This window comes from Sphaerodactylus townsendi, linkage group LG04 (genome assembly GCF_021028975.2).
Source record: "Sphaerodactylus townsendi isolate TG3544 linkage group LG04, MPM_Stown_v2.3, whole genome shotgun sequence".
Classification (NCBI taxonomy): domain Eukaryota; kingdom Metazoa; phylum Chordata; class Lepidosauria; order Squamata; family Sphaerodactylidae; genus Sphaerodactylus; species Sphaerodactylus townsendi.
Window position 1 is genome coordinate 97,824,066 of NC_059428.1, and position 23,104 is coordinate 97,847,169.

Here is a 23,104-nt window from a genome sequence, read left to right on the forward strand (position 1 = left end):
GCTGATCTTCTTAGATCTTGGAAACTAAGCAGACTCAACACTGATCAGTATTTGGATAAGAGACTACAGTACAAGGAATACCCAGGTACCTATGTAAAAGCAGGCAATGACAAACACCTCTGTGTGTCTTTTGCCTAGAAAACCCCATATGGTTGCCACAAGTCAGCTGTCACTGGACAGCAAAAAAAAAATTGACACCTCAATACAGCACAAAATGCTCGCCTTGTTTATTGCCCTTTGTTTTGAGGTAACGGGCACAATTGTACCAGAGTACTGCACCTTAAGGAAGCTTCTGACTTCTTCTTCCTAGCATTGTTCCACTAACGCAGGGCGGCTGCTTGGATTTTTAAACGTTTGGTAACCAGATTTTTAAATGTTTGGTAACCATCTGAGCCTGAGACTTTCAGCAGCTTCCCTAAGCTTTCAGGACAGTCTCCTAGAAGTGGTCCTACCCGCCTGACTTTCCAGCAAGGTTGCAAGATAGAGCTGCTCCACAGAGCTTTAGGTTCAATCTGAGCCTGGCAAAGGGTCAGTACTGACAAGTAGGGCGGCATTTGGTGTTTTTAGATTGGTTTTATTGTTTTATGTCTATTGTTTTAATGTTTGCTTTATGAAATGTGTTTTTTATATTGCTCTGGATCCTGAGATGCTTGAGGGAAAGGCAGGCTTATAAATATTTTAAATGAGTAAATATTTTTTTTTCAGATTGGAAACTAAATTTATCTGAAAATGTATTTTGGAAGTCTGCCCATTTTGCTACTGCTGTGCCTTGGGATTTTCAGCTCAGGTAAGATTGATTTACCCTGCATTCTCTCTCTTTTTTTCAAACTGTGTATAACAGGGTCAAAAGTGCCCTCAGTTTAACTTCTACACTTTCATGAAATTGTCAAGGCGATTTTTGAAAAGTTGTTGCTTAGTTATTGTGGGGCACTTAGATTCCGGTCCGAAATGAATTGCTTATTTTATGGAGAAACTGCATTTTCGCAGCGCTGAAATAACTGTGCAAGAATGCCCTATCCTGCTACTAACTAATGCAATAATTCGAACACCATTCTTGTAGTTTTGTGAACATCATGGGCAGTTATTGGCTTATGTCTGTGCCATCACTAGAATGCCAATGCAACTTCTGCCAACTGTCTTGAAATATTTTGTGTCATTACAAGGTTAAAAAAAACTTCTTAAAGAAGCACTAAACCCTTCCTAAAATTACATGGCTAGTTTTTTTCCTGGCACACCTCTGAAGTACAGAACACCAGCAATGCCACCCACTTCCCATTTTCAACAAGTAATGCCCTTTTGTGTGAATTCTTTGGGGCATGACAATAAAATAGTGTTTAATATTGTGTGTTTAAAAATGCAGTTCCCTAGAGAATGGTTGCTTCTCTTTCCGTGACTGCTCATTCCCCTCTTTAACAATAAATGAGAGGAAAGTAGAAACGCATCTACTGCTGCATTGTCCAAGGCTTTCATGGCCAGAATCAACTGGCTGCTATGGGTTATCCAGGTTGTGTCTGTGATCTGGTAGTTTTTGCTCTTAAATGCTTTGCCCGCATCTATAGCTGGCATCTTCAGAGGGATGTCACATTGAGATGTGTTTCTGTGTCTGTGCTGCAGAGAGGAACACATCTCACCGTGCATTACCTCTGAAGACGCCAGCCATAGATGGGGGCAAAATATTAGGAGCAAAAATTACCAGCCCACAGGCACAAAGCCTGGCATCTACTGCTCTTCCATTCTGAGTGGATGAGGATAAATTTTATCTATTACTAGGGCTCGTACTAGCCTAACTCTAAGAATAAAAGGCATTTGTTCGCCGTGACCTGGAAATGCCATAATTAGATTCATTCCTGTCTATCCTTAATTTTTGTGAAGGTGAAAGTTGTTCAATCCGCTCTTCCATTAACATACTTGAAGAAGAATATTTCTCAGATTGTTGTCCTCTTGGAAAGCAAGCTAAAGGATATGATTTAACCTGGTATAGAGAAAAAGAAGGAAAACGGACATTAATTCAACAAGGAGAGAGACTAGTTTTGAACGGAACTTCTTTGCAATTTTGGCCTGCTATACTAGATGACACTGGGAAGTACATTTGCAGTCTCAGGTAGGTATGATGCAGGGATTGTTGTTACTTTCCTTTAGAAAAAAAGCATAATCATTGTATTTATTTGATTTTGTCTTGCAGACAATGTTAATCTTTACTTTTTAATATACATCGGTGAGATTTAATAAGCTTAACTTTGCTTTCATTTCCAGTATCCTGCCTTGAAACTGATAGTGCCAATGCAATCCTAAGCAAAATTACACCCCTCCAAATTCATTCAAATTAATAGGCTTAAAAGCATGTAACTGTTTAGGATTGTACTATCTTTTAGATAGTTTTAGATAGTTTTAGATAATTTTTGGAACATGGACAACAGCCCAACGCATACTTGAACCTGAGTCTTATCTGGTGAACGAGATTTACTTCTGTACTGCTACATTGCTGCTGAGTGACTTTGGACTAGTCACAGTTTGTTCAGAATTGTCTCATCTCCACCTACCTCACAAGGTGCCTGTGGGGAGAGGAAGGAAAAGGAGTTTTTGTGCCCCTTTAGGCCTTCTTACAAGAGAGAAAGGGATGGTATAAAGCCAAACTGTTCTTCTATTGAGAAATTATCTTCTTAGGATTCTAGCACATGTCTAGTCCAGCATACTGTTTCCAACAGTCACAGGCTTCCAAGAAGACTGAATTCTCTGACACCCCAAGATCCCAGTTGCAGCTGCTCACTGAATTGATGCCCAAGCATTTCTGGTGTGACACAATTCTCACTGCAGCTTCCCTTTTAAGCAACAGTCTTCTGCTGCTCTCTTGTGGAAGGCTGGAACATTTATTCCATTCCATTAGCAACTGACTTCTGAAAATACTCTTTATAGTCCCCATTGTTTCAAGAATTCCTTACAGCCAAACCTGAATTTACAAATGGGAGATGAATGCCCTCAGCAAGAAAGCTGCAGCTTCTTGTCTTAGGCCCCCCCCCCCCCCCCCCCTGGGCAGTCGGTCTTCCAGGAAATGGTCTTACTTATTGTCTTTGCCTACATATTTTATTTTATTTATTTTACTATTATTTTGAGCATCTAGCTTTAAGCAAATGAGTAATATTTTGAAGGGCTTACAGTTTGAGGCTTGAGTTGTTTCCCCATCTTTTATGAGATACATGGATCTTTGTTTCTGTGGCTATCAAAACTGGGTCAAAGGCCTCTTTTGTGTAGGTGTTTGTGACCTTGTGCCTTCTGCTATTAGGAAGCAGGGGATTTTTCCCCTTGTGATCCCCTACCTTCACAGATGCTAAAGTGCAATACTGATGGTACTCATGGGTTATCTCAAGTATATAATAATTCCTTACATTCTTTTAAAATTATTTTAGAAATATATAACACTAGCACAAAATTAGATCTTATCAAATGCTAAATATGGGGAAGTTTGTAATTCCAAAGCATAATTAATGTAAGCCATTTATTAGCAATACATTAACTCATATTATTGTTAGAGATGTGAGGCAATTAGAGCTTGCTTTATGCATATATTTTGCAGTTGTTCTCAAATTCAAATTTTGGTCCATAGTTATAGGAATAATCTGTGCACTGAGGTGTTACTTGTTGGTTCTAGATTCTAAGATTTGGTGGTATTACTTGAAGGACTTGGTAGCATAGATATATCTGAAGATTATTTTTAGTCTATTAATTGGGGCAAAATTATGCTGAATAGCTAACTGGAAAGAATACGCTATCTTTGATTGCAGAATCAAATTGATAGCATAATTGAAAAGTAATGTCTTTTTGTTATGCTATAACATGGTGCTTTGATGTTGTATGATGTTTGTTTCTCTAATATTTCAGTGGTACTTCGGTTTTCAACGATAATTTATCTGAAAGGAATCGACAAAAACTGAAATAGATGAAAACCAAGGCACCATTTCCCACATGAATCAATGTAAATCCAATTAATCTGTTGGAGGCACTGTACTTCAGCTGATTGTATAGGATTTGTTGACTTTATGGGATAAGTACGTAGCTTAAATGGTTCTTTAAATCCCCTTAATATATTTTCCTTCTCTTCAGTAATGGAACATACAGTGTCAACCATTCCTGGGACTTAAATGTGCTCCCCAAAGATAAAGGAAGTTGTTTTACTGCAGAGCATGTGGAATCTGGTTTGCCTAAAATAGCTGGAAGAAGTTTTCGGTTTTCATGCAGGGCTGAGCATTATGATGGAAAGATTGTCAAGAAAACGTGGTATAAGGTACTACATAAGACAATTTTGAACAATTGGGAATATGAAGAAATCTGGCACACGTTTAAAACATCAATTGCAATTTTCAGCAGTAGAGTCAAAGTCTTGAAAAATGCACCAGGAAATTCTCAGCTGTCTCTCCTTATTTCAGTGGACAGAATATTTTGCTGATTTATTGGTTTTCCCACCAGAGGTGCAAAATAACACAAGATTTGGAAATGATTTTTAATTGGCTTGCTTTAAAACCAGGTCAACATTCTAGTCATCATTATTCTAAAAAAACAGCCCAGTCCTCGGGGTGGGGTGGGGGGGTGGGGGGTGGGCAGACTTGCCTGTTGGAACTGTGGTGGGGATGTGCCAGTGCATTTGCCCAGCCCACCAGCAAAAGTGGCACTTATGCAGAGGCATAGCCAGTGGTAGGATTCAAATAATTTTACAACCGGTTCCAGTGGTGGGAATTCAAATAATTTAACAACTGATTGTTTATAATCACCATTTTAACAACCGGTTCTGCTGAAGTGGTGCGAACCTGCTGAATCCCACCACTAGGCATAGCTAGGGAAAATGGAGCCCGGGGCAAAATTTTGAGTTTTCCACCCCCTTCCCCACCACAACCAAACAAATTTTTTTTTTGCACCAGGTCATCTCATAGTCATCATCACATTATAGAACATTCCCCAACTCACAAATCCGGGTAAAAGCGAGATTCAGATTATTTTAAACAGATCCTCATGAATTCATATGATTTTTGCATTGGAATGAAATGAAACCACCATGAAACTATAGAATATGTCTTAGTCTACAGGCAGCACCAAAACAATCATGAATCCCATGCTCTGTGGCACTGCAGTGATGCAAAAACCTTCTTGAAAAACACGGATCCTCATGATTTTTGCACTAAGTCATCCCAAAATCACCAGCACATCACAACTCCAGCCATTAGCCACATGTCTGAACACAACAATCACACATTCCACACTTCGTGGTACCACAGTGGCACAACAAGCTGCTTGAAAAACATGGATCCTTGTGAATCATCATGATTTTTCCATTTGGTCACCCAAAAATCACCTGCACATCACAGTTCATACCCCTAAACACATGTCTGAACACAATAATCCTGCATCCCATGCTCTGTACCACCACAGTCGCACAAAATGTGGTTAAAACACATGGATCCTCATGGATCCTCCTTATTTTTGCACTTGGTCACCCTAAAATCACCAGCACATCACAGCTCATACCCCTGGCAACATGTCTGAATGCAACGATCACACATCCCAAGCTCCGAGGTACTCCAGTGGCTCAAAAACTTGCTTGGAAAACACGGATCCTCATGGATCCTCATGATTTTTGCACTAAGTCACCTGGAAAAGCCTTCACACTGCAGAGCTGTGCCAGCCTAAACCTGTCTACTAGTTTGAGACATATAAGGTGATTAACAGTGCAATCCCAACCAAATTTACTTTCTTCTGTGCCCATTGACTGAAATATGTAGTATCCTCTGAGGTGTAGTACATAGTTTATCATATTATCCTTCAGCCAGCACACAGGAGACCTTGGTAGCTTCAGTACCAGTCTCTTCATTCATTGCCTCCAGATGAAGAACATACACACTGGAAGTCTTCAACCAACTCAGCCACAGAACCAGATATAAATGATGCCCCTCCAATAGAGGCCTTTAGGGGAAAACAACAAATGCTCTTGAGAGCTCTCTTAAATATATACATATCTATATCACATAACTGACTTAGAAATCTGCTTGGGATGGCTGCGGATGCCAGGTTCAAGGTGGGGCCTGAAGACCTCTCAGAATTACGGCTGATTCACAGAAAATGAATTCAGTTCCCATGGAGAAAATGTCTGCTTTGGAGGGTGGACTTTAAGGCATTATACCCCACTGAGGTGCCCCCTTTCCCCAACCCCCCCCTTTCCCAGGCTCCACCCCCAAATCTCCAGGAATTTCCCTAGAGGGAAGTGGCAAACCTAAGACTGGCAAGGTAGGGCAGTAAACAGAAGGTTGTCCAATATTTATTGTCAACATACACACACTATTCAGATCAAAGTAACAAAGGGTTGTTTGCAATTTGGACAGGGAAGGAGTGTCACATGAATCTGAACAATGTTTGGGTGCTTTTTCATTTCTAAGTTTACATTCAGTAATCATTTTTCTAAAATATCCTAATGTGACCAGAACTGCCGTTTCGAAAAAGAGGAGACATTGTATATCCAACAACTAACGTCTGAGGATTCTGGGAACTATACATGTGTGGTGTCCTATCTTCATGCAGGAAAGATATACAATGCCACAAGCACAATAAAAGTACAAGTGATAGAAGGTAAGACTGGAAACAAACTGACGTGATAATTTTGTTTGGCAAAGCTGCTAATTTTTAAAAATATATTATGTTTCGCAGTGTTATACTGAATATAGTCGATATCAAAACCACACAGATGTATTACACAAAACAAACAAACAGATTACAAGAAAACCCAATGACTTGCTCCTTGCCATTACTTCTGATGATCTTTATGGATCATTCTTCTGGTCTCTTCCCTGGAGCAGTCGCTCGGTTAACCAATTCTGATGTAATTTTTCCACCCATATGTACCTGCAGGATCCTTTGAAAGTGCCAAGAATGTTGCTATTTATCCATTTGGGACAATATTGATTACATGGTTATATTTTGTTTAGAAACTTTCCAAAGCAAAAGGGCTGACAGAAGCTGCCAAGGTAGCTATAACAATGTGCATTAGGGTGGAATGTCTAAGGCCAAGGCATGCATTCTAATGCCAAGGGGCTCACTAGGTCATTCTTCTGAGTCAAATATGTTAACATTTGTTGTTCGCAACAGAGAATAACTAGGAGAAAATTAAGCCACTCATTTTTGCCCTTCAGAAGCTGCTGAGTATACAAAGCCAACGATAGTAGGACCTGACTATGAAGAAGTCGAAATAGAAATCGGTACTGTTTTCACTATTTCTAACAATATGATGAATCTTTGTGAAGCTTGGGTATTTATATGTGTATGAGTTGGGGGACTGCATGCAATTTATTTGAAACAGCAGGCTTTTCATTTATTAACAAATGTGTATAGATTGGATAGACATCTTGGTGAGTTCTTAGAACCCAGCTGGATGCAGGGATGAGGGCTACAGTCTTAAGTTAGTCCAGCAATAGTCCCCTAGGCATACTAAGCAAAGTCAGCAGTAGTATTCTGTTTTGTAATGGGAATACAGAACTTACAAAATATAATACAAGGGTACGTTCTAATTAACTGAGAACTTGTAGGGGTTTTCTGATCTTCATGCCTTCTGGGAGGGAGGCATTCCAAATCTGTAGCTTTGAATCCCACAGAGGACTTCCATGAATAGATGGAAGGGTGATTTTTCTTTGAGCCTCCCATTCCATGGCAAATCTTGGATTTCCCCTTCACACTTTTTCTTTCTTCATGCTGTTCATGCCCCTGTCCCCCTTGAGCAGTATTTGGGTTAGGAGGGGGGAGGCAAGAAAGTCATGCTCCACCAATCCATCTCTCAATGGATAGAACTGAAACTTGGGTGTTCTTACTGTTTGTCAAAGCTATACAAATGAGGAAATAGAGGCCAAGAGCTGAAATAAGGAAATAACAGTGCCATTCAAAGGAGCTGAGGAAAAACAACAACTTTGCTGAAGTATCACCTGCTGCAAAAAGGGCAGAGAGCTGCCCCAAGAAGGGTAACAGGTTGAGCTAAAACAAATGACTTTATAGGCAATACCTTTTTCCTTATTTTATCACCCTGAATGCTTTTAGGATTTTTGTATATGTTACAGTTGACTTCAATAGATTTAGAAGACTGTAACTCCACTTAGGAGCACAGTATCAATTTCCTACCTTATCTGTAAAGCCATCCCCCTTTATCTTGTGGTTGCAAGTTCACTGACTTCTATAAGACATTTTAAAGTTTTGGAGGCAGCTAAGACATTCTACCTACTGCAAACTGTAAAGACCACAAGAGAGAAACAGCTGCAAGGGGACTACTGAAGCTATTTTGGCTCACTTCATCTCTCTCTCATATACCCTTTCCACACATGCAGAATAATGCACTTTCAATCCACATTCACAGCTGTTTGAAGCTTGATTTTACTGTGTGGAATATCAAAATCCACTTGCAAACAATTGTGAAAGTGGGCTGAAAGTGCATTACTCTGCATGTGCGTAAGGGGCCACGGAGGCTAGACCACAACACTTTTTTCCTTGGCAGAGTACTTGTTGGTTGTTTAGATGTCATATCCTTGAGCTTAGGTGACTTGGCCTGCAGTCTGTAGAAAAGAGTTTTGGTCAGCTAGAATCTGCTTTTCTTACAGTTTAATGGCAGTGTTCATCAATTACAGTCCTCACTTAATATAAAGCAATCTTTTTGAACAGATCCATAAGGGCGGCTGAAGTAGAATTCCAATCTTTTCAACTCCATTAGGCTGTTTCTGCACAGCCAAGGGAGAGAGCCTGCATTGGCATTAATCATGCCGATCCAGGCTCTGGGGCCATTCGCACAAACGGGCCCATGGGATGCGCAGCTGTTGGAGCAAGCTCCGCACAGCTGCATATTCCCCTCCCCGGCCCCAAATGCCTCCTTACATTCTGCTGGAAGCCATTGCTCTGTCGTCGCTCTGAGTAGGGAAGGGGACACACCCCCACGGCCAGAGTGACGGCTGAAGCACCGGAGGCCAGGGTGTGTGTCCCCTTCCCTCATCAGAGTGATGACAGAGCGACGGCTGCCAGCAGAAGGTAAGGAGGCGTTTGGGGCCAGGGAGGAGAGGGGGAAACACCGGCTTCCACCCGCTGCCGTTCGCATGGCAGCGGATGGAAGCCGGCGTCTGCAGGAAAACTCGCTCCCTAAGCTCCCCAAGCGAGTTTCGAAAACACTATTTTGGCAGGCACAGAGCGCTGCTGCATGGATTTGCAGCGGCGCATGTGCAAAGGGTCCCTGCCAAAACGGTGTTTTACCGGGCTGAAGCCGTTGCTTTCAGCCCGTGCAGAAACCGCCTATGATTCAACTGGAAATGGTTTTACTAGGATAATTCTAGGGGGTAGCCATTTGGTGTGTAGTAAAACAGCTAGATTTGAATCCAGTAGTACCTTAGAGACCAACAAGATTTTCAGGTTGTAAGTTTTCAAGAGTCAAAGCTCCCTTCATCAGATACCACAAAGGGACGCTTATACCCTGAAAATCTTGCTGGTCTCTAAGGTACTAGTTAATTTGGATCTAGCCTTTTAAATAAGGTAGTACGCAATGCTTCAGAGAGTGAGATGGGCTTTCAGTCTCTCAGTCTCCTGATTCTGTTTAATGTCATTACTATGATTGCATTTTTCATGCGGTGGCCATCTACCAGCATGATCTTTGTGGGCTGTAGGCTAGATCGTTGGTCATCGGTCTAAAGGACAATGAAAAAAGGAGTTCTGGATTTAGACAGCAGTTGGGTCCTAGATGGTGGTAAATGTCGTCTTATAAAAATGTGGGGGTGAATGCTACTGTTAATACACCAATTCTGATTTTAAAATATGTTCTGCTTAGGTAAAGAGAAGATGATCAACTGCACAGCTTTGTTAGGTTACTCTAACAATTCAAAAATTTCACTTTATTGGCTACACAACAATGAATGGTTAAATAAGTGTGAGGATGCCACAGAGAGTGGGTCTCCATGTGAAATGGAAAACTATGAGTAGTAAGTAACCTTCATAGAAAAATACCACATATATCTATAGTGTCCTCAGCATTTTGGGATGTTACCATTTCCATTTTATTATTCATTTGTTAAAACATTTACATCCAGCTTTTCCTGTTGATTCAAGGTGGCTTATATTAATTTTGAAGTTTCATCCAATCAGCTGGGATTAAAAATAACCATAGGATACTTCTGTACTATGGATTCAAACTGGTTGAGTAGTATTTTTTGTGCCAGACGCTCTGGGATAGAGGGTTTTTTAAGAAGAAATTTCTCACCACCCTCACTAATCTATGATTCCCAGAGATTTTTTAATTGGAAAACTTGACAGTTAAGCTGATAGTAGACATATTTAGGTAGTATAGATCTGAGCTGAAGTCTGATTGTCACCGGTATTGACTTGGCTAAGTTTTTTTTTTGTTTGGTTTAGTGTAATATAATAGCTTTGTTCTGTAATCACTGCAGCAACTGTGTTTTTGGCAATAGATACAAGATAGACCGATGTGAAACTGTGGCTAGTGTTGTTGCCTTCCTTCCCCTAAATAAAAGAAATGAAGGACTAACCAGTTCAACCAGGTCCCTTATAACTCTCCCCTCCCCCCACCTTTTTTGGCAGTTACGAAGAAGGCAAATTCTTTGTCTTGAATCAATTGTGGATTAAACATTTTCAAGAAAAAGATGTCAACACTGTATACAACTGCACTTTATCAGCTTCAAATGCTGAAACAAAAACATTTATGCTGAAGAAAGGTACTGTATGATTTTATCTAACATCTGAGAAACTAACAGTGAAAGCAAGAGGTGAAGATTTGTGCAATTTTCGTTCAAAGAAAATAGCTGCTATTCATATGGGGGTTTTTTTCTATGGCAACTGTAAACTGCTCCTATCATGACTGAAAGCTGTATTAAACAAATGGCTTGTGTGGCACTGCTTTTAATCATTTGTTGACTTTGAGAATTTATGAACGTACACTTTCCCTTTCTGTCAAAAACACATTGAATAGTAACATAGCCCAGAATAGGCAGGATATGGATCTCTTCTGTAACACTGAATTACTAATGGGTTTCATTTGTAGAACTAGCCACACTTTCATACAATGAAGTATTCAAGCAAAAGTGCTGTTGTGCTGAATGCTTGTAGTTGTGTCTAAGGCTATTTTTGGCTACCTGCTGGTTATTACTTCAACTGCTTCTTTTCAAATGTATTTTACCTATTTTTTTAATTCAGGTAGGCTTATGGCCCAGGCTAGCCTGATCTCATCAGATCTCAGGAGCTAAGCAGAGTCAGTTCTGGGTAACACTCAGACTGTTTCCGCACGGGTGGAATACAGCGTCCCAGGGACACTAAAAACAGCGTCCTTGGGGAGGGGTTCGCATGGCTGCTGCTGCCGCATTGCAGCAGCAGTGGCCTCGCAACCCCCAAGCGGCGCGAAGACGCTGTTTCTGAACCGAAACTGTGGCTTCCAACCACTGCCGTGCGAACGGCAGCAGCTGGAAGGTGCCATTCCCCCCTTTCCTGAATGCCTTACCATTCCTCCAACCTTCCTGCGCGTCGCCCAGTCCAGGGGACATGCCCCCTGCCCTGTGACTCCAGAGCAGTCGCGCAGGGCAGGGGGGCATGTCCCTTGGCCTGGGCGATGCACCGGAATGTCGGAGGGAAGGGAAGGCGTTCGGGTGACGGCACAGACTCCACGCAGGCTGTGTCATCTTCCCCGCCCCTACCGGGACTGTTCGTGCAAACGGTCCCAGAGGGGTGCGTCAGCGTCATATATGCCGACGCACCCCCCGAGCGTGGCCGTGTGGAAACGGCCATAGATACGAGGTTGGTTATGCAGAGGAAGGCAGTGGCAAACCAACATTGTTAGTCTCTCACTTTGAAATCCTGCAACTTGACCACATTTTACATACACAAGTTTATGTCTAGTCCCAATCTTGTCTGGGACAGTGGAGAAAGGGAAGGACTATTACAGTGAATTGATGGATAGGAAAATATTGAACTATTGCTTTTCCTGTACCACCATTCATATTTGTTCAGTAAGTCAGTTACAAAATATGATAACATATGCATGCCAGGGGCGGAGTGAGGGGGAACTGTGACTGGAGCACGTGTGCGCCCTGCGCCCCTGCCATGCCCCCCTTCACGCCCCCCATGCCCATGCCAAGCCCCCACCTGGTACCCCCTGTCCCCTTGGCGCTATGCTACTGTTGCATGCTAACAACATTTGAAGCTAACAGGAAATATTCCAAGTAAAACAAAGGTATGTAGTCCATTAGTTAGCAGAATATAAAATATGGTAAAATTAGTGTCCAGCAGCAAAACTTCCTAATAAAATAGCATAATGCAGTGGGCCAAAACTGAAGAACTAGGGAAAAATATTTCCCTAATGGAGTCTTCTCCCAAGCTGATTCTTTATTCCACACCTCTACAAGAATGCCCTTTTAAGCAATTCTGTTTGCATCTTTTGTACAATAATATTGGTGTGGGGGGTCTTACTAACAGTCTCCAGCAGCAGGCAGTTCCATAGTGGGTGAGCACCACAGAGAATTTACCTGTGTGTAGGCACCTTCAGCCGGCTTTGATGAGTAACCCTGGTATAATGGAACATAGCAGGAAAGGCAATCCTGCAAGCACATGGGCCTAATGACAGTAGGAACTTTGTAGGTCAGAAGAAGAAGAGTTGGTTTTTATAACCCAGGTTTCTTGACCTTTAAGGAATCTCAGAGCAGCTTACAAAGCGGCTTCCCCTACCTATAGCAGACTCCTTGTGAGGTAAGTGGGGCTTAGAGTGTTCTGAGTGAATTGTGACTAACCTGAGATCATCCAGTAGACTTCATGTGTAGGAGTAGGGAAACAATACTGGTTCACCACATCAGAATCTGCCTCTCTTAACCACTACACCTTGAGTTGAGCCTGGTAACTGATCAGTTACTAATGGAGTGTCTGCAGAGCGGGGGTGATATATATATATATATATTCCATTTAGCACCTGATAGTAGCTGGTCTGCAGTGTTCCATGCCAGCTAGAGTTTCTGAGCTTTCTTTCTTGCTATTTTTATCCTGCCCTATACTGGAAGGTCTCAGGATGAGTTATAATATAAAACCCAGAAAATTAAAATTAATTTTAATTAATTAATTAACGTAAAGACAACTAAAACCTGTCACAATAAATCCTGTTATAGTAGTCTAGCCTTCAGATGTTATGTTTATGTCCATAAGGAGTACTCTGGAGTAATTCTGCTTTTTTAATTAAGTTCTTGCAATAGGACGTGTCTGTTAACTGAAACTTCTGTTTTAGAAACGAGTTATTGTGAGCTTCTCTAAAAAAAGACCACTCCTCACATCTTGCCTATTTTGTGACCTTAAACAATAAAATAACATAACCTAAACAATATGTGCAACCAACATTTCCTCATAGAGATAACCCTAGCGAGGATTCACATGTCCTAAGGTGACCCTTTGCATGATAAAAAAGAAAAAGCACTTCCCGTGAGTGAAATTGTAATAGCAAGCTAATTTGGAGAGGAAACAAAATCATCAGCTGGACTGTAGGACACAGTTTCATTTATATCATCCATTTGGACAAGACAGAGATGTTGGTTGAAAATGTAGCCAATGAAAGGTTAAGAAGTACACATTTTGGTTAGTGGACTAGTTATGGTGTTACCCTGGGCAGGCAGTTTCTATGGAATTTGGGGAAATTAGCTGGAGACAGAATGAGAGGGGTGTAACCAGGGGGGTGGGGGTGAGGTAGATAACTATGTATACTAGGATTGTCTCAGGTGAGAATTCTTAAATGAGCAGGTAGTAGTTATAATTGAAACGGGCTTTGTTAAAGAAAAAATAATAAAAAGAAATCTATTTTAAGCAATGAATATATATATACAAAAAATGCAAGAGATAGTATTTAGGGATGGGTGATAGTCTAGAAGGGACGTGTGCAAGAGCAGCACTGAGGAGAAAAATGGCCATCAATTCCAGAAGCAAAGAAGAAAGCAGCAGGTAGGGCTGACTTCATGAACCCAGGAAACACATACACTATTATGGCCAAAGGATATTATTTTTTTATTGGCTTAAATTTTTTAGCTCTTATTCTATGCGGCTTCAGACATATACATAATAATTAAAATAGTTTCTAGACGTATACTGTATATTTAGCAGTAGAATATTATAGTATTAATGAACATTTTTATTTAAAAGATCACTCTTGGTAGGATCCTGCCTATTTCAAGATATCGTGTCCCCTTTGGTTGTTTTTCAGGTAAACCTTCAGATCTCTCGCCACGTACTTTTACTACTGGAATGATTGCAGCAATACTGTGTTCCCTTGTTGCCTTTGTCATGATGGTTCTGTGTATTGTATTCAAAGTTGACCTTGTTTTACTGTACAGGGATTTAGCAGCTAAAGATGAAACTCTAGAAGGTAAAATATGGTTGGTATTTGCTTTGGTAATACACAAGATCGCACCTTTTACAGTGCTATCCTAAACAGAAAATAAGGTCAATTCCGCACAGTCCAAATATCCCAGCTTTGGCAAGGGAAATATCCCTGTTTGGCCAAGAATTTTGCACGGTTTCCGACTCTAAAGCAGGTTTGTCCTGCAATATTTCTCCCATCCTGGGTTTTTCAAAAACCGCTAAAATCACAATCTTTTCCCGAAATCCCGCATTGAATCTACTCCCGTGCAAACGCCACAGGAGCAAAACTGATGTATTTTCCCTACCCTGCCGCCTGATCTCTCCACTTTATACAGCATGTCAGTTTCAATTCTTCTGAATTGCAGCCCGCCCTTTCTGAAAAGTTTTCCAAGCAAGTTTTCTGCCCTTTGACAGCTCCTCCAGGAGCCAGGAAAGTGAGCTCGTGTGGGAAAGCATGAGTGCTTGCGCTGTTTCCGCTTGCGCTCGCCAAGCTCTGCTAGCTAGCTGAGCCACAGCCTGGAGAGCCCGGCCCTGCAGCTCTGGGCTCTTGTTCCCAATGGGGTTCTGGGGGGGGGGAGGGGGGAAGCACCTGCCTGGCAGGATGCTCTCACCCCGTGACAGCCCCAAAGACCAGCCAAATCCTATTTGGTATATTGATGTGTGTGTGCATGAGTGTCTTGGGCTGTGGTTTCTTGCACACCTTTAAATGTGGATGGGACATAATGCTCTGCCCAGTATTGATTAAAGGTTTTTACTTTGTATAGCACAATGTGCTTGCCAAATAGCTCACTGGCTCCTTTCCAAAGCTACGGAAAATTGGGGGGAGGGGTTGTCCTGCTTGGTTTCCCTGTGGTTGCTGTGGATCCGCCAATCAGAAGCATTGCCTTTTGGAGTGGGAGGGGGGGAAGAGCCAATCAGAATGCAGCACATCAGGGATGTTCAAGCATGCGTGCTTCATCTGTGTTGTAAAAACAAAAAAAGCCGGGCTCATGCAAAAGAAAGCAGAGTATTTCCTCCTGGTCTTAACTAGATTCCTTCATGGAATCAGGCATCCATGCAAAGGAAGAAACCAGGATAAAATAGACCCAGGTTTTTAAATGCCTAACGTAACCCGGTATAATTATGCTGTGCGGAATTGACCTAAGTTGAAACCAACGATTTTCTGTAGCAATCAAAACCCACTTTAGCACTATAAATCCTTGCCAGGATGCTCATAGGCTCTTTCCCCCCCAGGCCAATTAAACTGTGGTGCAGCCGCGGTACTTGAGCCCAATGCAGCCCTGGGTTCTTTGCATGGCTCCGGGAGGGCAGCCCTGGAGCCAACGCGGCTGGGCGATGTGCCTTCGCACAGAGGCACATCTGCTGTTAACGTATTTGCCTTTCCAGCCCTGGACATCCATGCTCTCCTGAATGGCCACACAGGAGAGAGGCAGGGAGGACAGAAGAAAAAAGGCGCGACCAGTGGTGGGATCCAAAATTTTTAGTAACAGGTTCCCTCGCCAGCCCCCCCTCAGCAAAGGGGGCAGAGGCGTACCTAGGCAAATCGGAGCCCTGGGCAAAATCTGAGGTGGATGCCCCCCCCATGGGCAGCCACCCCACCACGACCCCCCCCAAATTTTTTTGTACCAGGTCATTTCTAAATCATCATCATGTTATAGAAAATGCCCCAACTTACAAATCTGAACACAGCAATGGTGAAACACACAGGTTCTTTGATAGAGACTGGTGAGATAAAAGGTACAAAAGGCTGAGAATCAATGAATTGCAGTACCTGAAAGGGATTAACCCAGTTCAGGGAGTTACATTATTAGTCGCAATTACTATATGGAACCTTCATGTTCAAAGGCAGAATGCCTCTCAGGGAGGCGAGGGCGTGGAGATGGAAAAGTAACCCCCTCTCGGCACACACAAATAATTAGTAACCCACTCTTGGGAACTGGTGAGAACCTGCTGGATCCCATCTCTGGGCGCGACTGAGAAAAAAGGTGCCTCCCATGCAGGGCTGTTTGCTCAGCGCTGCCTCCAACCTGGCCTTTCTGAAAAGAATCACCGATAGTGCGATTTTCATTTACCCCGGGTTGGGACAAATAAACCGGGGCTGATCTGATGCACCGGCGGGAACTGTATAAAGTTCCTGCCCCCACAGGTTATATCCCGTTGCAATCCCATGTTAGATGGCCTGTGCGGAAAAGGCCATAGTTCAGCCAAGAGGACATGTGGTACCGATGTATATTTCTCTGACTTCTTGTGCAGCACTAGTAGATATATGTGGAATAAGGCACTTTGCACAAAGTGATACAAACTGGCTCATATGAAGCCTAAATCTAAACAAGAGAAACCTGTGTTCATAACAGCTGTAATAGATGATAGCTAGTCTATTAAATGTTGAACTATTGAAAGTTGCAGGAAATTTCTCTGGATGTGTGTGTGTATTTATATATATAATTATATATATAAATATATATATCTATATATATCTATATATCTATATATATCTATATATCTATATATCTATAGATATCTATAGATATCTATAGATATAGATATAGATATATATCTCTGAAAAAATATTATTATTGAAATATTTTCCTGAAAATTGTGCCTGTTAGCACAATAACTAGGAAAATTCAGAAATGTTTTAGTAGTGTGGGGTAGGGATGGGACAGCAGAGCTGATCCAAGCAGTTAACATTAATGAAGACACTCCCCCCCAATCTTGGTTGAAGAGGGGGAAGACAGTGCTACCTTTCCTGTAAGGAAAGTTTGAACTCTCCTTCCCTCCTATGTAGCTTCCTTCGAACTCCAACCTTAAGTAGGATCAGTGCCAATGTTCTCTTCCTGAAGGGTTTGGCCTATTGAATCTCCTCCTGTACCAGAGGTTTTCAACCGGTGTGTCGGGACCCCTTTGGGGGTCGAATGACCCTTTCACAGGTATCGCCTAAGACTCTCTGCTTCAGTGTTCTCCATCTGTAAAATGGATAAATGTTAGGGTTGGGGGTCACCACAACATGAGGAACTGTATTAAAGGGTCACAGCATTAGGAAGGTTGGGAACCACTGTCCTATACCATCTAATGTGCTGAGTGACCATGGAAGCAAAACTTGTCTTCAGAAGGAGGTGAAAGGGCTTTAAAATATATATATGACTTTGGGTAAATAAATTGTTTTGTTTTTGTTTCAGATGGAAAAACCTATGATGCTTTCGTGTCTTACCTGAAAGACTGTATACCACTATGTGGTGAAGAGAGAGAGTTTGCTCTGGATATATTGCCACAAATATTAGAAGAGCATTTTGGATATAAATTGTGTATCTTTGAAAGAGATGTTTCTCCTGGAGGAGGTAGATTGAGGGAAATCCTTAGCATTCTATAACTGTTTTTGCAACAAGGGGCAAGACCTCTCAGCTCCCAGAGCTTAAAACAAAATGGTTTATATCATAATCAGAGATGCTTTGTGGCCAGATTTATCTACCAAGGAAGCAGTCCTTGTACCATGGTAAAAGCAGAATTACTTCAGGAGATTTTTTTAGATGCTTGCTGAATAAAAGAAATGATCTCCTTGAGTTGCTGCTCATGGGTTATTTCCCACAGCAGCAGAACACTGTGTGCAGGTAGTTAGGCATCATCATCAGTGTACGTCATTCCACCCCCTTCTTTCCACTTTCCTTTAGCTTCCTAGTCCCACTTCAGGGAAGCCACCCACAGCCTGCCCTCACTGAGGTCAGGCCTCCACTGCCTAGAGTGGGGGAAAGTCCCTACCATCCAGGTGCCATGCAGTCTGCAACTGCTGTGTGCCTGTCTGCACAAGGGTGAATGTGTGCTGGTTCATGAGGAAGGCAAGTAGGCAGCCTGTCTGGGGCCCTACTCTCTGCTGGTCCCAGCTGAACAGCCCAGAGCTGCTGCACCCACCTTCACACATCCATCCTGGTAATTGCCTCAGTCTTGGGTGGGCCAGCCCTGTGTTCAGGCATCCAACACTGCTAAACATAAGGGGATGTCGCTAAACTTTAAGCTGTATCATCATACAAGGAATAGCAATAATGCCAGTAAGGCTTACTTTACATCAACAGTTCATATCTTTTTTGCTCAACATGCTGCAGGCCCTGCCAAAAATTGCTAACATTTTGGAGAAGGGAAATGGCTTCTTTCTATTTTATGATTCTGAAGGCATTTTCCTACTAGTAACAGTAGAACACCATCCAGTCCATCACCATCCTAATTGAAAAGGGAAGAGGATGATATACATGTTTGCTGCCTTTTTAGACAAAATGGAGGAAAGGCATCTACTTTAGAATGAGACAGAAATAGTACCATTGCTGCTGATCTGTCCCAAATCAGTAATATGTGAGCCGTGCATGTTGTTGACCTACATTTTATGAAGGGTTCACACTGCTTTAGGGGAAGAGGTAATTTACTTCTGATAATGTCACAGAAAAAGTGTGAAATTTTGGTTAACTGACTTCCTGCCTTCCTTCCTGTCCACAAGCCCTTTTATCTCTGAATATCTTAGATGCCTGGTAACACTTTTTTCCACAATGAAACCTGGCTTTGGCCAAGTGTTTGGGCGTATATGGATATTATTCTATATGTTTGCCATTGCCTTTACAGGTAGTCAATGGCTGCTTACATTTTAATGTCCTTTTAAGCCAATGGAACTTTACTTATCAGAGGGGGTTACTCCTGAATTATTCCCACCCCCAAAGAACCAAATTGGTCAATGTCATGACAAAATGGCAGTTGCTTAGACCAAAAGGAACAGTACAGTATGCTCTCCTGCTGTATGAAATAGGAACTCGCAAAATGTAACGCCTGAAAAGGCTTTGCAGTCCTTGGGGCAAAGGAAGGGGTGAGGGTTAAGGAGAGAATAACTAGACCATGCCTTCTTGAATGGGGAAAAAACAGGCACCAACTTTTGTTGAATGCAATCATGGGAGCTCTGTGGTAGCATAGGACATGGATCCAAGTATCAGGTGACTCCCCTGTCAGCCAATGGCACCAGCTATCGCCCACATTCTGACTGCTGGGGGATCTATGTGAGATGGCAAGTCCAGAGGTCCCATATGGATGCAAGTCATTTTGCCCGGTTACTCCCTAGTAGTCTGGAGTAAGAAGGGAGTCCCCCTGGGGCAGGCTGGAGTCACACAATGGCCCCCATCCCCCTTCTGGTCAGTTTTACGCTGCCAGAGGAACAAGTGGAGCCTGAGCCCAGATTTATTTACATTCTGGTGGCAGAGCAGGAGTCAATTGATGGCTGTTTGCAAAATATATAAAAGTGAAAACTCTGTCCTTCCCAGTCAGTCCCAGGACCCACTGGGTACCTGTGCTACTGCCAGCATCAATCACTGCAGCTCCTAGCTGCTGCTAGGGAGCTGAAAGAGGAAACCATCCCATTTTCTCACTCCCCAGCCCCTCTGCTACAAAAAGGACTCTGGTTCATGGGCCATCGCTTGTGTCTTGAAAAATATTTTACCTCTTCCCTTATCCTTTTATTTTGGGTGGGGGAGAGGACTGAACTTCTGGTCTGATAAAGCGTTTAGGGGGAATAGAAAGCTTGCTGATTTTTGTGACATTTTGAGATGGCCCTAATAAAAAGTACTGTGAGCAGCTAAACCTTTCTGATTTTTTTCTGATAGCCTAACTCAGCTTCTTGTGATCTTTGCCCCTTTTTGGTGTACTTCAGCACAAGTGCACCCCCCCATCCCAAAACTAGCCAAGTTTAGAGGGCTGTCTGTAGTGCAGGGTTGATGGTATGCCACAACAGGTGTTCACTGTACTGCAATATAGGGTTATTGCTTCTACCTGTGTCATATGTCACCTGTCATAGGGGATTGCACATATATTCAGAAAGTGGGAGAACAAACTTTATTTTATAACATTTGCATGTAACTATGCTGCATGCAAACAGGCTTTCCTGCCTGCATTACATCTAGCTCAAAAAATTATGAAATTTCCTGCAATTTAATTTCATCAGTTGTTTAACAGATATAAGAAGGAACAAAACATGATGTAACTTTCCTGTTTGCCCATGAAAAGAATCAATCTACAAGTATAATCTGGCATCCATCTTGGATTATGACAAGTGGCAGTCTCCATGGTTTCAGAAACAATGTCTATAGATCTCAGTATTCTTCCTAGGTGTCTACTACTGTTACTAGTTTTATTCGATGGCTGTGTCTGTGTACAGAATCTAGTATCTTTTTCATGTTAGAAATGGTTACAGATAAACATAGTTGCTGAAACCCAAACACTTAATGATTGGTTCCCCACCCTGGGACATGGACAATATACCACACTAAACTTTCCCTTCTCACTTAGACACAGTGTGAAACAGACTTTTCTCTGTGATACACCTCTGAAGATGCCAGCCACAGATGCAGGCAAAACTTTAGGAACAAAATCCACCAGACCACGGCCACACAGCCTGGAAAATCCACCAGAACCAATAGTTGCTGAAGGTTTACAAGCAGAGGTGGGATTCAGCAGGTTCACACCACTTTGGCAGAACCGGTTGTTAAAATGGTGCTTGTAAACAACCAGTTGTTAAATTATTCGAATCCTACCACCAGAACCGATTGTTAAATTATTTGAATCTTACAAGTATTATTATTAATAGTATATTATATTATTCAGTAAGTTCAGACTTACTGATTTCAATGGCTCTTTTAGGAGATTTGGAGTCCTTTCAAATAGCTTATGTTTAAAATGTTTTTTTTCTCCCAACAATTTCAGCATTTTAACTAATACATCCTCCCTTTGCAGCTATTGTTGATGATGTCCAATCATTTATTGACAAAAGTCGAAGATTAATTGTTATACTGAGCAAGAATTACATCTCTGACAAAGTCATGTTTGAGCTTGAAACTGGATTGCATAAGGCCTTAGTTGAAAGAAAGATCAAAGTAATATTGATAGAATACATGCCTGTAAGTGATTTTAAGTTCTTGCCTGATTCTTTGGAGCTTCTTTCATCCAGCCAGAGGGTAAAATGGAAAGAAAATAAGTCTATCCCATTAAACTCCAGATTTTGGAAGAAACTCCGCTATGCGATGCCTGCAAAATCTTCCTCGATGAGTACATTACCTTATTTTCATAGAATGCATCCTAGAACAAAATTGGTTCAATTTGTACCTCATCCAAACTGGGTTTCCTGATCGGGGCTTCATTTCTGGGTTTTACAGAGGTATGACTAGTTGTTTTTCATAACCTCTCTTGAGATTCTGGGTAGATCTGGAAGGAATACTTTTCTGGTTTTTTGACTTGTATTGCAGATGTATTTGGGATCTCTGTCTACAATAAACAGAAAACATAGGGTATCACCATAGCATGGCTATTAGTGTTTGTATTCCGAAGATTCACCACAGGTCTAAATATAAATAATTATTTTGCTGTTATGGATGAATTTCATAAAAATTGTTGTGAAGGAGAATTCTGTGACTCAAGAAATTTCAGTTGGTGCTGTGTTTAGTTTAAAGGACATCTGTGATTGAAAAAACAGAGTTTCCTGTATGCTAAAGAGAAACCAGCAAACCAGTAACTTGTGTTTGAGTATGTTTTTTAAATGTGTTTTGTTGATATACATGTTGCATTTCAAAGAGGTTTTAATGTAACTTATTATATATAATTGATAACTGGAAAAATTATTTTACCTGATGCTGGCCCCTCCACTCCCCACCCCGATAGAGGCAGGGAGGCCAGCAGAGGCTGGTGCTGGGCCGGCAGCCTGTCACAAGTCTGCTGAAGTGCCTCTGAACTCGGCCCGTTGTCTGAGAGTGGTCTTAGTTTCAGGCCAACTGCTGAATAAGAAGGTGGCAGCTGTAGCCAGGAGTGCCTTTTACCAGTTTTTACTAGCCTTCTTCAGCCTTTCCTACATATCTGGCCACCATAGTGCATACTCCAGTTATGTCTAGAGTGGTAGTTCAAAGTGAAAGAAAGCTGCAACTGATATGGTGACTTCATAGGGCTTTCAAGGCAAGAGACATACAGAGGTGGTTTGCCACTTCCTGGCCCTGCCACTTCCTGACCCTGCATAGCAACCCTGAACTGCTGTTTGGTCACCCATCCCAGTACTAACTAGGGTCAACCCTGCTTACCTTCTACGATCTGGGCAAGCCATCCCTGCTTACCCTCTAAGAGACTGAGCAAGCCTGAGCCATCCAGGTCAGGGTATGTATAGATTAGATTATTACAGTGCTCTCTGTGTAGAGCTGCGCTTGAAGAAAGTTCAGAAACTTCAATTGCTGCAAAATGCTACAGCCACAATGTTCACTTAATTGATCCTAGAGACCATGTAATTCAGTCTTGCTACTTCTACAGTGGTTCCTAGTTTGCTTCTGAGCTCAATGCAAGGTACTGATTCTGACCTTTAAAGTCCTATATGATTTGGACCCAACACACCTGAAGGGCCACCTATGAACATATAATCCAACCCCTGCAATAATCTTCTGAGGCCCTGCTTTGGGTGCTCCTACCTTCTGAGATTAGGTGGGTGACAGTCTGGGAGAGGGCCTTCTTAGTCATGGCACCAAAACTCTTGAACTCTCCCATGAGGGAAACTCATTAGTCACCTTCTGTTGCCATCTCCTTTAAAGTGAAAGCACCAACTTTAATTTGGTGTTCCCTCACAGTGATCCTTCTTTCCTTCCTGGCCAATGTTTCAGTTGTTGATTTTATGTTTTGTATATGTGTTTCAGTTCTGGTTTTAATTGTTTTAATA

General features: G+C 42.0%; 1 protein-coding gene across 1 annotated transcript; it reads left to right on the top strand.

Moving 5' to 3' along the window:
* The first annotated feature begins 729 nt into the window (after positions 1-729).
* On the top strand, positions 730-21,542 carry IL18R1 (interleukin 18 receptor 1). The gene is made up of 10 exons (XM_048494104.1): positions 730-787; positions 1,873-2,101; positions 4,099-4,279; positions 6,465-6,609; positions 7,170-7,235; positions 9,827-9,977; positions 10,594-10,727; positions 14,237-14,398; positions 17,574-17,732; positions 21,151-21,542. Exons 1-10 carry the CDS (start codon positions 730-732, stop codon positions 21,540-21,542), a joined length of 1,677 nt encoding a protein of 558 aa, XP_048350061.1.
* Positions 21,543-23,104: the final 1,562 nt, after the last annotated feature.